The 14,552-nt window shown below is 34.6% G+C and overlaps 1 protein-coding gene across 1 annotated transcript; it reads left to right on the top strand.

Annotated features, from left to right (window-relative positions):
* The first annotated feature begins 5,967 nt into the window (after positions 1–5,967).
* On the top strand, positions 5,968–6,918 carry LOC119519812 (olfactory receptor 5V1-like). Its single transcript, XM_037817535.1, has one exon. The coding sequence runs from the start codon at positions 5,968–5,970 to the stop codon at positions 6,916–6,918; it is 951 nt and encodes a 316-aa protein (XP_037673463.1).
* Positions 6,919–14,552: the final 7,634 nt, after the last annotated feature.

The following is a 14,552-nucleotide window of genomic DNA, read 5'->3' as shown; positions in this document are numbered from 1 at the left end:
ACTCAAAGTGGATTAAAGACCTCAATATAAGAGACAGCATCATAAAACTCCTAGAAGATAATGTAGGGAATCATCTTCAAGACCTTGTATTAGGAGATCACTTCTTAGACCTTACACTGAAAGCAGAAGCAATGAAAGAAAAAATAGATAATTGGGAACTCCTCAAAATTAGAAGCCTCTGTACCTCAAAGGAATTTGTCAAAAAAGTGAAGAGGCAGCCAATGAAATGGGAAAAAATATTTGGAAACAAAAGACTAATAGAAATCCTCAAACTCAATGACAATAGTACAGACAGCCCAATTATAAAAATGGATGAAAGATATGAAAAGACACTTCACTGAAGTGGAAATACAAATGGCTAAAAATCACATGAAAAAATGTTCATCTTCACTAGCTATTAAGGGATGTAAATTAAGACCACAATGAGATATCATCTCACACCAATTAGAATGGCTGTCATCAAACAAACAGGAGACTACAAATGCTGGAGAGGATGTGGAGAAACTGGGACACTTATTCATTGCTGGTAGGACTGTATAATGGTATGGCCACTCTGGAAGTCAGTCTGGCAGTTCCTTGTAAAACTAGATATTGAGTTATCCTTCACTCCAGCAATTTCACTTCTTGGTATATACCCAGAAGATCTGAAAGCAGTGACACGAACAGATATTTGCACACTGACATTCATAGCAGCATTATTAACAATTGCGAAGAAACGGAAACAATCCAAATGTCCTTCAACAGATGAGTGGATAAACACAATGTGGTTTATATACACAATGGAATACTACGCGGCAGTAAGAAGGAAAAAGGTCGTGAAACATATGACAACATGAATGAACCTTGAAGACATAATGCTGAATGAAATAAGCCAGGCACAAAAAGAGAAATATCGTATGCTACCACTAATGTGAACTCTGTGAAAAATGTAAAATAAATATTTTATATTGTAGAATATAGGGGGCCTAGAGACAGACAACAATTAGTGAAGGGGGAATGATAATATAATCACAGGTAAGTTATTGAGGGTATTCTGAATGTTTGGGAAATGCTCAGGAATGATTATGGTTTGCAAACTTTCTTGGGTATGGTAGGAACATGTTGGAAGCAATGTAATTATTGTAGGTTATTTGTTTTTCTTATTCCTTTGTTTTGTTTGAATTGTTTTTTATATATTTTTTGATAAAGTAAAAAAAATAAAAAGCTATCATATTTATAAAGTTAGCTTCAATGTAGTTATTTTAGGTTATTTTGTTTTTCTTCTGCCTTTGATTATGGTTTGTCAGTTTTCCTGGAGTATGGTAGGAACGTTTTGGAAGCAATGTAGCTATTTTAGATTGCTTTTCTTGTTCCTTTGTTTGGATACGGTTTATTCATTTTCTTGGGGTATGGTAGGAATGTGTTGGAAGCAAAGTAATTATTTTAGGTTATTTGTTTTTCTTAATCCTTTGCTTTGTTTTGTTTGAAATGTTGTGGGTTTTTTTGTTGCTTGTTTTAATTTTTCGATAAATAAAAAATTTAAAAAACAGTTGATGAAGGAAAATATTTTGTAATAGTCAACATTCATTCATGATAATAACTCTCAGCAATCTAGGAATAGAAGAAAACTTCCCAACTTCCTCAACCTTATAAAGACAATATAAAAAATCCTGAAATAAAATCACATTTAATGATGAAAGATTGGATGTTCAAACCCTAGGATTGGAATGAGGACAGGACGTTCATCCCCACCACTTCTAACATTGTAGTAAGTTATAAAAAAGTAATAAGATACAGAGCGATCCTGATTTTTGATACAAATTTGTCAAGGAATCTACACCAAAATAATGCACCTGGAACTAATAAGGAAGTTTATCTAAATTGCAGGATACAGGTACAAAACCCAACAATACATCGTATTTCTACGTAATAGCAATGAAAAAACGTAAAAGCCCAAATAAAGAAGAACATTACAGTGAACCACAATATTAAAGTAATGAGATACTTAAATATCTAAAAATAATATGGACAGAGTCCATGTGCTACAAACTAAAATCTGTTTGATGAAAGACATCAAATATCGAATTAGTTGTAGAATCCTATGCTGTTTATGATATATAAATGTGCCAATTTTTACACTGACCTATAAGGTTATCAAATTTCTAGTTAAAACACCAGCAGGCTTTTTCTATTTCTAGACAAACTGTTTTGAGACTTATATGGCCAGAGCAAAAAAAAAATTAGACTAGAAAGGACAATTTTGTAAAAGAAAATAAATTTGGATGAATCACACTATCCTATTTCAGGATTTCCTCTATGGGTAAAAGTTTGTGATATTAGTAACAGATAAACATATAGATAATGGACATATAGAGAAAATTCTAAAAATACATATATATACATATATTATGGTCACTTGATTTTTGATAAAGATATTAAGACTAACCAAGTGATAAAGAGAAATATTTTGAAAAATTGGGGTGGGAGCAATTGTACCTAAACCTCACACTGTATACAAAATTGGGGTGGTAAGGAAGTGTAATTTGAGGTATTTTATTGATGTTTAATTGGAATTAGATGAATTATTATGAACTGAGTTTGTAAAATATATGTGTGTATAATTTTAATTACATACCATAATAATTTTAAAAGGCACAGGTAACAATGTACTGCTATAAAATTATATTTGGACATACATGTTAAGATAAGATAAGATTGAAATCCCCCTCATTTGGATCTAGTTTTGAAAAAAAAAAACATTTTCCATGTGCATGGTAAATAGACTTAATAATCTAAAAGTGTATAATAATATATTAAAATAGGGTTAAAGTTTACCTCTAAGAATGAAAAATGCTAATTTATAGCAAAATGCTAATTTATAGCAAATTGGTTGGATAATCATATTTTACAGGAATATTCTAATATTCTAATATGTCAATTTATTGTTTACTTTTGTCTGGAGATAAAATTCATGAAAAAATTGTTGTATCTTACTCAAGACCATTAAAATAAGCAAAACTGTCACTCTTCTACGACTTAGATTTCTTTTTTAACATATTAAATTGATTAGCCGTAAAAAGAGTGCCCGTTATTAGACTGATCTTAATTCAGTTTTATCAAGAGGAGAAGTGCATTTCCTCTAGAGTGCTAATTGGTGCTTTTCCTAAGGGAAAGGGGCATAATATAAATAATAGTATAAATTCCAGTATGAACTCTCTATATAAGAGAAGAGTTTGTTTTTCTTTACTGGTGTATTTTCTTGGCTGGATCACTGCACTTTCATCCTGTTGAAAACTCGTATTGGTAATGTATTTTCAGATACTGAAAAAGCAAGAAAATTCTGTGCTAAGTTCTGGGATTTCTAAGCTAAAAGAAACAGATGTGTAAAGATATTAATGTGGTGTGAAAATTTACATGTTTGGGAGGATAGAAAACACCAAATATTAATTAGGAAAATGAAACTTGCATTTTTAAATAATATTAGAATGGGTGGATAAATAAATGCATAAAAAATGTTTGAGCCCTAAAAAATGTGCATACCGATCACACGTCCAGAATTTTGTATGCAAAGTTTGGCTGTATCTAAAGCATGTTTCTGAGACATGCAACTTGATTGATATTTCTTGGATAATTGAGTCCATGAGACCTCACAGTCAACAAAGACATCACAAAGCTGTTGGAGAAATTACACCCTAGAAGGGCATTTTTGCTTCCTCTAGTTTATAAAGGGTATTTGTCCATTGGATTAAAAAGAAAGGTAAGATAACTCTTCTTTAGCAACATATTTTAAAAGACAATTCAATCATCTATTTTTCTAAGAAATTTTAAATGTGGTCTTTCCTTGATATTGATATACTAAATAAAGTATAAGTTTTGAATTATCTTAAGTTCTATCAGTAATAATTTTGCTTAATGAACTCATTTTCTTTTTCTCTATAAAGTGGACACTTGAAGTAATTAAATGGTACAGAGAGAAGCTTCATATAAGATATGCTTGCCTTTGACCATAAGTAAAAGTATAAGTCACACAAATAATAAGAAAGCTTTATTCCTGCTTAATTTCCAGTGTAATGCTAATCGTAGCCATATGCCCCTTGCTCTGGTTACTCCTTAGATAGTTGGCTATTTATAATTACTAAAAAAGCTGACTTCAACATGTCCAAATCATGTACTTTTATGCTTAGTTGCATTTTAAGTTTGACTTCAGAAATTTAAATATTCAAGGGGAAAATGGGGGAAAATTTTTTAACAATTTTTGTGAATGCATATTGATTAAATAGCCTGATGTAGGACCCACCAAGGTGTTTATATCAGGAATTTACTGACTTATTTCTCATAATCCTTGTTTAAAATAAAACAAATTAGTAAGTGAAGGTATAAAGGAAAAGAATACTTAACATAAACTTTAATGTTTATTATCTTAATATATTTACTGTAATAAAAACTGTCTTTAATTTCGTATAGTCACTATTACCTTTTCAAAGTATTAATATATAACATAATATTTTGTAGAATCTTGAACATTTGAAAACTTGAGAATGCTGCAGCTATTTTTGCTTCTCTATTCACTCATTTAAACAAAAGTGTTTATTGAATGACATTATCTGAGGAGTTTGTGCTTAGTACAGCAACACGTATTATTTCAAAACTTTCAATATTTAGAGAGCATTGCTGATAAGATTATTTTCTCTCAATTGGGGTGCAGAGCTGGTGTTCTGAAAGAACAGTAACAGTAACAGGGTTATTAAGGAAAGAATAACATTTTCCAATTAATCTCATCAATTCTTAATTAAATCTTTCAGGAGCGGGTGGAGAAACTTGGCAGAACACAATAATTCCATTTGCTTAAAGAAACCATTATGAGTACTTTGCGTTATTTATCTAAGTCAAGAAATCATTAAGCAATTCACATGGGAAAGAAAGGATGGATGGGAGGTAGCGTAGGGGAACCTTAAAAACTGACTTTGTATTTGATTTTCCAAAAATGTTTTCTGTTTGAATTTTCCATCATGCACATAATATTTTTTAAAATGGAAACAATTAATTTTTAGTTTACCTGTGGATAAATTGTGCAGACTTTAATTATATTAAAGTGTTTTGGTAAGTAATCATAAACACTGTGATGATTTGGGCTATTATGGTATCCTGAAGTGCAATTAGAAAATTAAACAAGGGCAAAAAAGACCAGCATATGCTTGCATGTATGAATTTGGAACCCGATTTGGTCAAATATTTAAATTTTAAAGAGAAAAAGAATTTAACATACATGCAAATATATCTGTAACTTGTTTGAGTTATATATATTCAGCCACTATCATCCAGACTTCATTTCTGTTTTATAGGCTAAATTTAATTAATATTAAGTTATTTGAAGATAAAATGTGTTTTCTTTTTTTAATGATTATGGTTTTGAAGTTATAGGAGCGTTCTCATATTTATTCATTTACAATTGAAAAACTTTGCAAAATCAGGTAATACCCATTCATTCATTCTTTCATTTATCTTCCTTTCACTATGTGCCTGCTAGGTGCTACCAGTTATTAAAATTTGCATATCAATAAATAATACTTGATACACTTCAGACTTCAAGGTACTTAGTTTTGAGACAATGCATAAAATTGCGAACATTGAGATAATACAAGGAGCAAAATGGAACCTATCCAAGCAGTTGCGAGAGATGCATTATCAACTTTCACAGAATTGTAAAATCCCAAACACTCCTGAAGGATCACTATGAGGGTGAAATTTAAAATGTTAGTTAAAATCTGTGCATGAACATTTCAAGAAATATAAATGCATGGGATGTTTTTTTCAAGAAGTAATTCTAGTAATTGAAATCTGTAATTAAAATAGGGCTAACACAGTTCATCATCAACCACATCCAAACTATTTTCCAAGTGTTTCTCATCACTAGATTCCTAGGATTTTGGTCCTAACATTTGCACGTTGGTTTCATTTATTCCAGAAAGACCCGTGTGGAGAGAGGAGATGGACGTCGTCTACAACCTCACCACCATGGATGAGTTTATCCTCATAGGGCTCTCTGATCTCCCTGAGGTGCGCTATCCTCTCTTTGTGGTTTTCACTGTCATCTACCAGGTCACCTTGGTGGGAAACGGTACCATTCTCCTGGCCATCGGGACTGAGAAAAAGCTGCACACGCCCATGTATTACTTCTTGGCTAATTTGTCCCTCTTAGACATATTCTGCCCATCAGCTACTGTTCCTAAGATGCTTGAGAACCTCCTGACTGAGAAGCAAAGCATTTCTTTCATTGGGTGTGCTTTGCAGCTCTATTTCCTGGTGGCCCTGGCAGGGACCGAGGTCTTCCTTCTCACCATCATGGCTTATGATCGGTATGTGGCCATCTGCTTCCCCCTCCGCTACACCCTCATCATGACCAAGGCACGCTGTGCCCAGCTGATGGCTGGATGCTGGGCAGCAGGGTTTCTTAATTCCCTTCTGCACACAGTGTCCACATTCTGCCTGTCCTTCTGCAAGTCCCATCGCGTGGACCAGTACTACTGTGACATCCCACCACTGGTGGCTCTCTCCTGTTCCTCCACATATGTGGCAGAGATGCTTATGTTAGTGGTGGGAGGTGTCCTGGGGATCGGTGCCTTTCTGGTCACCGTCATCTCTTATATCTACATCATATCCACCATCCTAAAGATCCGGTCATCTGAAGGGAAGAGCAAGGCCTTCTCCACATGCACGTCCCACCTCCTTGTCGTGGGTCTGTTTTATGGCACATTAATGTTTACCTACATCCGCCCCTCGTCCAGTCAACACTCCCCAGGCAGAACCAGGCTCATGTCCATGCTGTATGCAATTATCACCCCAATGCTAAACCCCATCATCTACAGCCTGAGAAACACAGAGGTTAAAGGAGCACTCAGAAAGGTTTTATGTCATAAAACATGTTTGCGTATCACATAATAAAGACAAAAATCATGAGTTATCACTCCAGCTAGATTGTATTCATAGAATAATAGCTATATCTGGATATATATCTATATACAGTAGACATACATGTATATATTAGGAAATTCAACATTTGCATGTGTACACACATATGCGTACCTATAGTTATGTGTATATCTATATCTACCCATTGATACCATAAAAATTTATCACCCAAATATAGATGTTTTTGAGAGTAAAACAGAGACATGTTAATAATTACCCAGGTGTAAGTGGAATATACTAGACCGGTCTTGTGTACATTTGGATCTGAGTCACGTTACCGAGGTCCGTACTATATCCATTGTTGTACCTGTATCTATACCTATATCCATCTTTATTTATATCATAACATTGGTATTATCTATGCCATTTATATCCATATATGCTTATTTCTATTTCCTATTTCTGTATCATTCTATCTGAAGATGTTACATTTACTTTTTTTTACCTTAATTACCTACCTGCTTATCCTTTGATGCCTCCTTACTTTATCATTGCACCCCTCCTCTTCATATTTAGTTTCCACTTACTGTATATTTCTCCAATTTTCTCCTTTTCCTGTGACCAGATTCTTTCTTGTCTCTATCTGTCCCTCCAAGTACAGCACTTACTTTTCTGTATCTCTGATCTTAGATATCTAATTCATTTGACTTTACAACCAACATCTCAACCTCTGCATGTGTGTGTTCAAAGCTGAAAGTATCCTCTTCTACCACGCACACACTTGGATGTATCTTCTAATCAGATACTGAGTATTTCTCTTATTTGTATGAATTTGTCCTAGCTGCTCAGATTAAAATTGCCAAAATTAATTTCTGCTTTCACTTGAAGCTCAGCACTTGTACTCTGTTTGAATAGAGAGCTGTCATTTCTGACCATGGATTACTCACCTTCTTCTCTTGATTTTCTCTTCTTGTCACTTCTAGAAATTGAAATGTTTCTTTCTGTACCCCACTGCTTATTTAGCACACACATTTAATTCAACAATAATATTATAATTTTCTCCATTACATTCTCTAACTCTGCACATTCCTATTACTTCCTAAAAATAGTACCCAGTATGGTTATCACATTTTTTTTTGTTCTAACAGGCAATATCCTCCTGTTTTCAGTGTTTTCTGACTAGCTACACTATAGCATTCAGCATCATCTCTCTTCCTTTTAACCACCTCCTGTCCTTTCTTTATAACTAAATGCAGTGATCCCATAACTACTGAAATGTTCTTATAGTATTCAAAGACCTACACTTCTTTGCTGCCCTGGACTGTCATTGATCTATTAGTCATTTTCAAAGACTAATGAAAATATAGCATTATAATATGTAGCTTTGCCTTAAAAGCTAGAGGTTAGAAGCACTTTGAGATGCAGTGCTTTAGGATCAGCTACATTTTCTAAATCTCAGCAATGTTCCAGTTTGTAACTTCTACAACTTTCCAGAGCTATTCATAATACTGCTTGATCAAATGTCTGCTATGTGAATTTAGACAGAGTGGAAAAATCTATGCAGATTTGAAAAATGAAATGAAGTAATAATTGCACATAATTGATATTTGGTTTTGTTTCATGCCTTAATTTTACTCTCTATAGCAGAGTTTATATGTGATGTGAAAGAATTAAGTAAAATTCCCATTGTATAAAAAACATCATTGGATTTCTAATGGATAACGAAGTACATAAAATTAAGTAGCACTTTAAAGCTCGAACAATTGTTCATTTTAAATACCTGAAAATCAAATATTTCTTTAATATTTCATCACTAAATTGAATACTTTGGCTTCTCCAAAGTGATTGATTATTAGTGTTTTATATACATTATAGGAACCGTATGAAACTCAATTCTATCTAGCTAAGAACAGTGTGTTTCTCAGTAAGTCTGACACAAATTAGGCCTTTTTTGGACAAGACTAGAGGAGATTGTTTGAAAATGCTAAAAACACAAATTTTAGAATTTCTCAAGCATAGTAAACTACAGTTTTGTTGTAGAATTTTTTTTTAGAATTATAAGGTTGATGAAATCATGGGAAATTTAATTTCTTCTTAAGTAAGAAAAATATCTTTGAAATACAAGTAAAGGGTGGAATTTCTTTCTGATTCCATGCTGAGATGCTTCAGGAATATTGTGCCAAACTCATCAGATATTTAAGCTGATGAGATTGGTCAATTTCATGCTTTCCCTGGTTATGAATAGATGGGCGTATCTAAATCTAGAGATGATAAAACTTTAATGAATGGCATAATTTGTCTTGAAGATACCATAGCCAATGTTGTCTGAGAGATCTCACTCACTTTACATGACAGTTATGTTCTGGTAACTTTTTATGGGATGTAGCTGAGACTTTAGCAGCAATATGAATGGATATTTCAGCTTAAAATAGGTCCTCCTTTAAATTGCAAGACACACCATGAAGGGGGACTGAATTTGTTGGGCTTGAATAAATGGTACTTGTGTAAATAATTGAGAAGCTTTTACATTATTTTAAACCACACTGACAGCAATAGAGATGACTGGAAAGACTGGAGGAATTTCCTTTTGACAGAAGGAAAGAAAAATTGCTGTCAGTGAGATAGGGAGTAGTCAATGACAAAAATGATATAATTAACTATCATTTAGGAAAGGCTATAAATTCAATGTCTGCGGTAGCTGTTTGGCTGCACACTGCCAGCCACTTCAATTCCAGAGCAGTTATAGTCTGCAGGCAAGGTATCCTGTAGTCATGGGATAGATTTTAAGGTTCTGATGTAGTCCTTTTGGCAACCCTTTCATATTTATGTGTCTCGGGGAATTTTTTTTTATTACTGGTGCAAAAGAAGTTTAGGAGGTTGTTATGATTCCATAGTTGCTGCTTCCCTCTTGATTTGTAGTTATGCAGGTTGTCAAACCCCAAGAGGTGTAGTAAACTGGCTGTAAATTTATGTTGAGATAGTTGAGACTTCCGTGTGAGAGCATCCAACTGGGAATCATTTAATGTAAAAGGACTGCTGTTGTTGGAACAAGTATGTGCATGTTAACACATGGGGCATTTGTCTTAGTCTCCATAGATGTTGGCCCAGCAATGAACCAATTGGACCTTCATGAACCATGACATTTGTCAAAGATTCTATGGAGATTTTGCTGGTCATATATGGTTAGAAGAGAAGAAATTGTCCATTTTCCATTTACAAGTTCATCTGCTTATTAGGCAGACTACACAGATCTATGCAGGAACATATATTCATACTATGGGTGAATCTTTTCTATATTCACCAGAAAACCAGAACACATATTGAGCAACAACTGAAAAATCTTAAAACAAGGGGTTACAAGGTGCAAAATCTAGGCACGAGGGCTGGATAGTGTATAGTGGTGCCCCTTGTTATATTTGTCCAGTGTTCATATAATGCAGTCAGGTAAGTGGGATTTGATTTGGCTTTGTATTTCTTTGATTGAAATCCATAGACCTATATGCTAACAAAAATGAATCTTCTGTCCAGAATGTGTTGTAGTTCCTTCTTAATAAACTTCTCGAGTGTTCTTAATGATTGGCTGATGGGGATTGTGACTACTACGAAGTCTTGCCTACTCGGCAGTTTGCCATCCTTCTATAAAGAAGAAGATGATACCACCCAAATGCTTGCCAACAGCCTGATGAAACAAAAGAGGAAGGGGAAATAAGTTTATCCTATATCTCCTATTGCAATTCAAAACAAACTCTCTGCCAACAGTCTTCCCCATCCAATATATGGCAGCTTACATTTCAAGTTGCATGGGTCAAACCTGTAGAATCATTTGACAACTTCTTTTCACTCCTCACATCTGAGCGATCAGAATTTTCTCCACTTGAGTTCCTCAAGGCATCCATAAACTGAACACTGTGGCCCAAGCCTCCATCAATCTTGATCCACTGTTGAAATAGCCACCTCACTAGTTTCCTGTTTTCCTACCATCCATGCTGTATAGCACTGTGCCTATACAGATCCTGATATCTTCAATTCAGAACTTTCAACCACATTCAGAGAAAAAGCTTAAGTGTTTATCATGAATTATAGGACTTCTGAGATCTGGCCTCATTGATTATATACCTCATACCTCTCCAACTTCCCAAGTGGTCCTCTGGATGTTTTGTATTAGCTTCCTAGTGCTGTCATTCCAAGTTATCACAAACTGCATGACTTAAAACAACAGCAAATTATGGTTTCACAATTATACAGGCTAAAATTCTGAAAACAAGCTGCCATCATTACCATGCTCTCCTGATGGCTCTAGGAGATTTTCCTTCCTTGTTTCTTCCCAGATTCTGGTGGTTACTGGCAATTTGGTTTCTCTTAGCTTATGACAGCATAATTACAATTTCTGCCACCTCTTCACATAGCTTTCTCCCCTATGTCTCTCTGCTTGTCCAAATTTCCCTGTTCTTATAAGGAGTCCAGTTATATTGGTTTAGTACCCAGTCTGATCTGATTTGGCTTTGTCTTAACTGATTACATCTGCAATCTCCCTATTTCTAAATACAGTCACATTCACAAGATTGCAGTTAGGACATGAACATATTTTTTTTTTTTGAGACACAATTCAACCTTCAACACTGTTTTCAAGCATACCATATGACCTCCTGCCAAAGTCTCTTAATAATTATAAGTTCCTTCTGCCTATGGTACATCTCCCCAGAATCCTCCCTACGTCACCCCTTCCTTTCTCCAGATCTTCACTCCACTATCACCTTCTCTTGAAACATTTCTTAGTTGATATTTAGTCTCACACTTCCCATCCCTTCTCCCTGTTTTATTTAATATTTCTCTTTCACACTTACCACAATCTAAAATACATTTTATACTTTTATTAGATATATCTGTATCTATCTATCTATCTATATCTATCTATCTATCTATCTATATACCTGTCTTCCCAAGTAGAATATAAATTCATAGAAAAGGGATTTTGTCATTTTCTACAGTCATACTGCAACAGTTAGCACATTTCCTCATACATATTCAGCCTTCAGTAAATATCTATTGACTCGGTAAAGAAATGGGTGAGGTCATTTTCATTTGAGGTAGGGTTGCCTTTAGTGTAGGCCAACAAACATCGCCCATAACCACTTCCACAATAAGAGGTACACATGTAGCCAGCACCAAGGCAGTGGGAAAAGCTGTGGCCAGAGCAACAAATGTGACAGCTGTTCACAGAATGAAAGGAAAAGAAAGGTTGCAGGACAGATAAGGAGGTCTGTGTTGGGGTGGCAGGAGTGGCAGCTGCAACAAGGCTGGGTACCAAGGTGATGGGGATCTGAGCATCAGCAGAGCTGCTGCACATTCCCAGATGTTAGCTGTGACAGCTATGGGTCAAGAAGCAAAGGGGTAGATTCTGAGCCTGTAGCAAAGGAAAGAATATAAGGTTTCTAAAAGCTCTCAACTCACATTGCTAAGAGATGAAAGATATTTTTTTTTCATTGGCAAGAGATTAGAAGGATAGATCTGCTGTTCCAACCACCATAGAGTGAGGATGGAGAAACATCTTTATCTGACTGCCTACTGCAGTCAACCCTTCAGCAGGGCCTCTTCTTTAATAGAAGGCTTTATGTCATTTTTTTTGTACCTGGATACCAAGTATAATAAGAATTAGCCCCAGGATCTCAAGAACTTTGCATCTGGGTGGTCAATAAATTTATGGAATGTTTCTTTGCATTGGCTTTTTAAAATAATCCTAACACCAAGAGATGTGTCTTGCTTTTCAGTGCCACCTTAGCCATATTGTTTCTGAGAACACTTTGATCAATGCACTTAGAAAATTAGGATTTTACCAAATGATGCATCCCACCATTTCTGAGAATCTGATTCTAAGTCCTCTCGATAATAGAGGAAACTTTCCTTCACTTTTTCCCCTCTGTGGTGGGTTAAAAAACACATTAATCTGTTAGGCAGTGTCGAAAAGATGGCAAGTAAGACATTCCAGGTGTCATTCTCCCACAGAATCATTTAAGTGCTAGTAAAAATTTTCAGGTCCATCTTTCTCAAAACTCCAGAAAGCAGTTGAAGGGTTTTAGTAACTGAAATAAGGCTAAATAAAGCAAACAAATCTTAGGAGATTTAAACTTTGAAGGAGAGTACCAGCCAATGATGAGTCAATTTGCAAAGACTGAACATTTTTGCTGCATTGTTTGTTCCATCCAAAGAAATAAGATAAAAAATCAGAACTGATCAATTCAGAAAACCAGACTTTAGATGTACCAGACAAATATTATTAGAAATGATCCCTAATATGCTTAAGGAGATAAAGGAAAACACAGGGAAATAACTAAAGGATATCAAGTAAACAATGAATGAACAATATGAGTTTTTCAGAAAAGATAAACTTTAAAAAGGAATTAAACAGAAATACTTAAGTTGAAGACCATAATACCTAAAATTAAAAATTCTCTAGAGGTGATAAATAGCAGATAGAAACTGCCAGAAGAAAGACAAGAGAATTAAAATTATTCAAATGAGGAGAAGAAAGAAAAAAAGAATTTAAAAAAAAGAGCAACAAGCCTAAGAGACATGTGGGACACCATTAAGCATACAAATATGTACATTACAGGAGTCCCAGTGGAGAAGAAAGAGAAAAAGATCAAAAGGAATATTCAAAGAAATAGTGGAAAAAATCATCCCCTAAATCATGAAAGTCATGAATATCCACCTTCGGGAGGCCTTTAGTGGTTTGAAGTTAAGTACACCAAAAAACCATGTTCTTAAACTTAATCAATTCCCATGGAAGTGAACCCACTGCTAATAGGAAATTTTGATGAGATTACTTCAGATAAGATATAGCCCAACTAAATCAGGCTGGTTTATAATTCAGATTACTGCAGCCTTTAATAAGCAGTGTGAAATCAGACAGAGAGAAGCTGTGAGAGCAGTCAGAAGCAGGAAGTCAATGGAACACAGCAGAGAAAGATGTTGCCTCTGTGTTCATTTCTATGTGACATAAAACCCAAGGACCAATGATCACTAGCAGCCAGGATCAGGATTTCACAGTCTCCTGGAAGAAATCAACACCTTGCTGATACCTCAGTTTAGGACTTTTCCTAACCTTGAAATCATGATCCAATAAATTCCCATGTTTTAAGTCAAAGCATTGTGTGGTATATATTATAACATCTAGAAAACCAAAACAAAGACCAGTGAACACTAAATCAGATAAAATCTAAGACAACACACCCAAATTGATAATAGCCAAATTGAAAATTCAAAGAGAAAAACATTACATTATGTACAAAGGAGTCCCAGTAAGATTAAGTGCTGATTTCTCACCAGAAACTATGGAGGCCAGAAGACAGTGGGAAAAATATTTAAAGTGATAAAAGAAAAAAATGGCCTACTGTGGTGGTTAAGATTTATGTACCCTAGAGAAACATGTTCTTTTTTTATTACCTGTAGTTACCAAAAAATAAAAAAATAAAAAAAAATTTCCAGATAAAATAAAACAAAGGAACAGGAAAAATAAATATCCTAATATAACTTCATTGCTTCCAATATGCTCCTACCATACCACAAAAAAAGTAACAAACCATACTCATTCTTGAACATTCCCATATCATTAATATTGCCATCAATATTGCCTTGATCATGCCTCGATTTGGACTTTTTCCTAG

The sequence above is a fragment of the Choloepus didactylus genome, chromosome 24 (assembly GCF_015220235.1).
Source record: "Choloepus didactylus isolate mChoDid1 chromosome 24, mChoDid1.pri, whole genome shotgun sequence".
NCBI lineage: Eukaryota > Metazoa > Chordata > Mammalia > Pilosa > Megalonychidae > Choloepus > Choloepus didactylus.
The sequence above is the reverse complement of the archived record's forward strand: the minus strand, read 5'-3'. Positions and strand labels throughout refer to the sequence as shown.

Excerpts from the sequence above, each read along its gene's own strand:
- LOC119519812 (XM_037817535.1), top strand. The coding sequence starts at position 5,968 with ATGGACGTCGTCTACAACCTCACCACCATGGATGAGTTTATCCTCATA.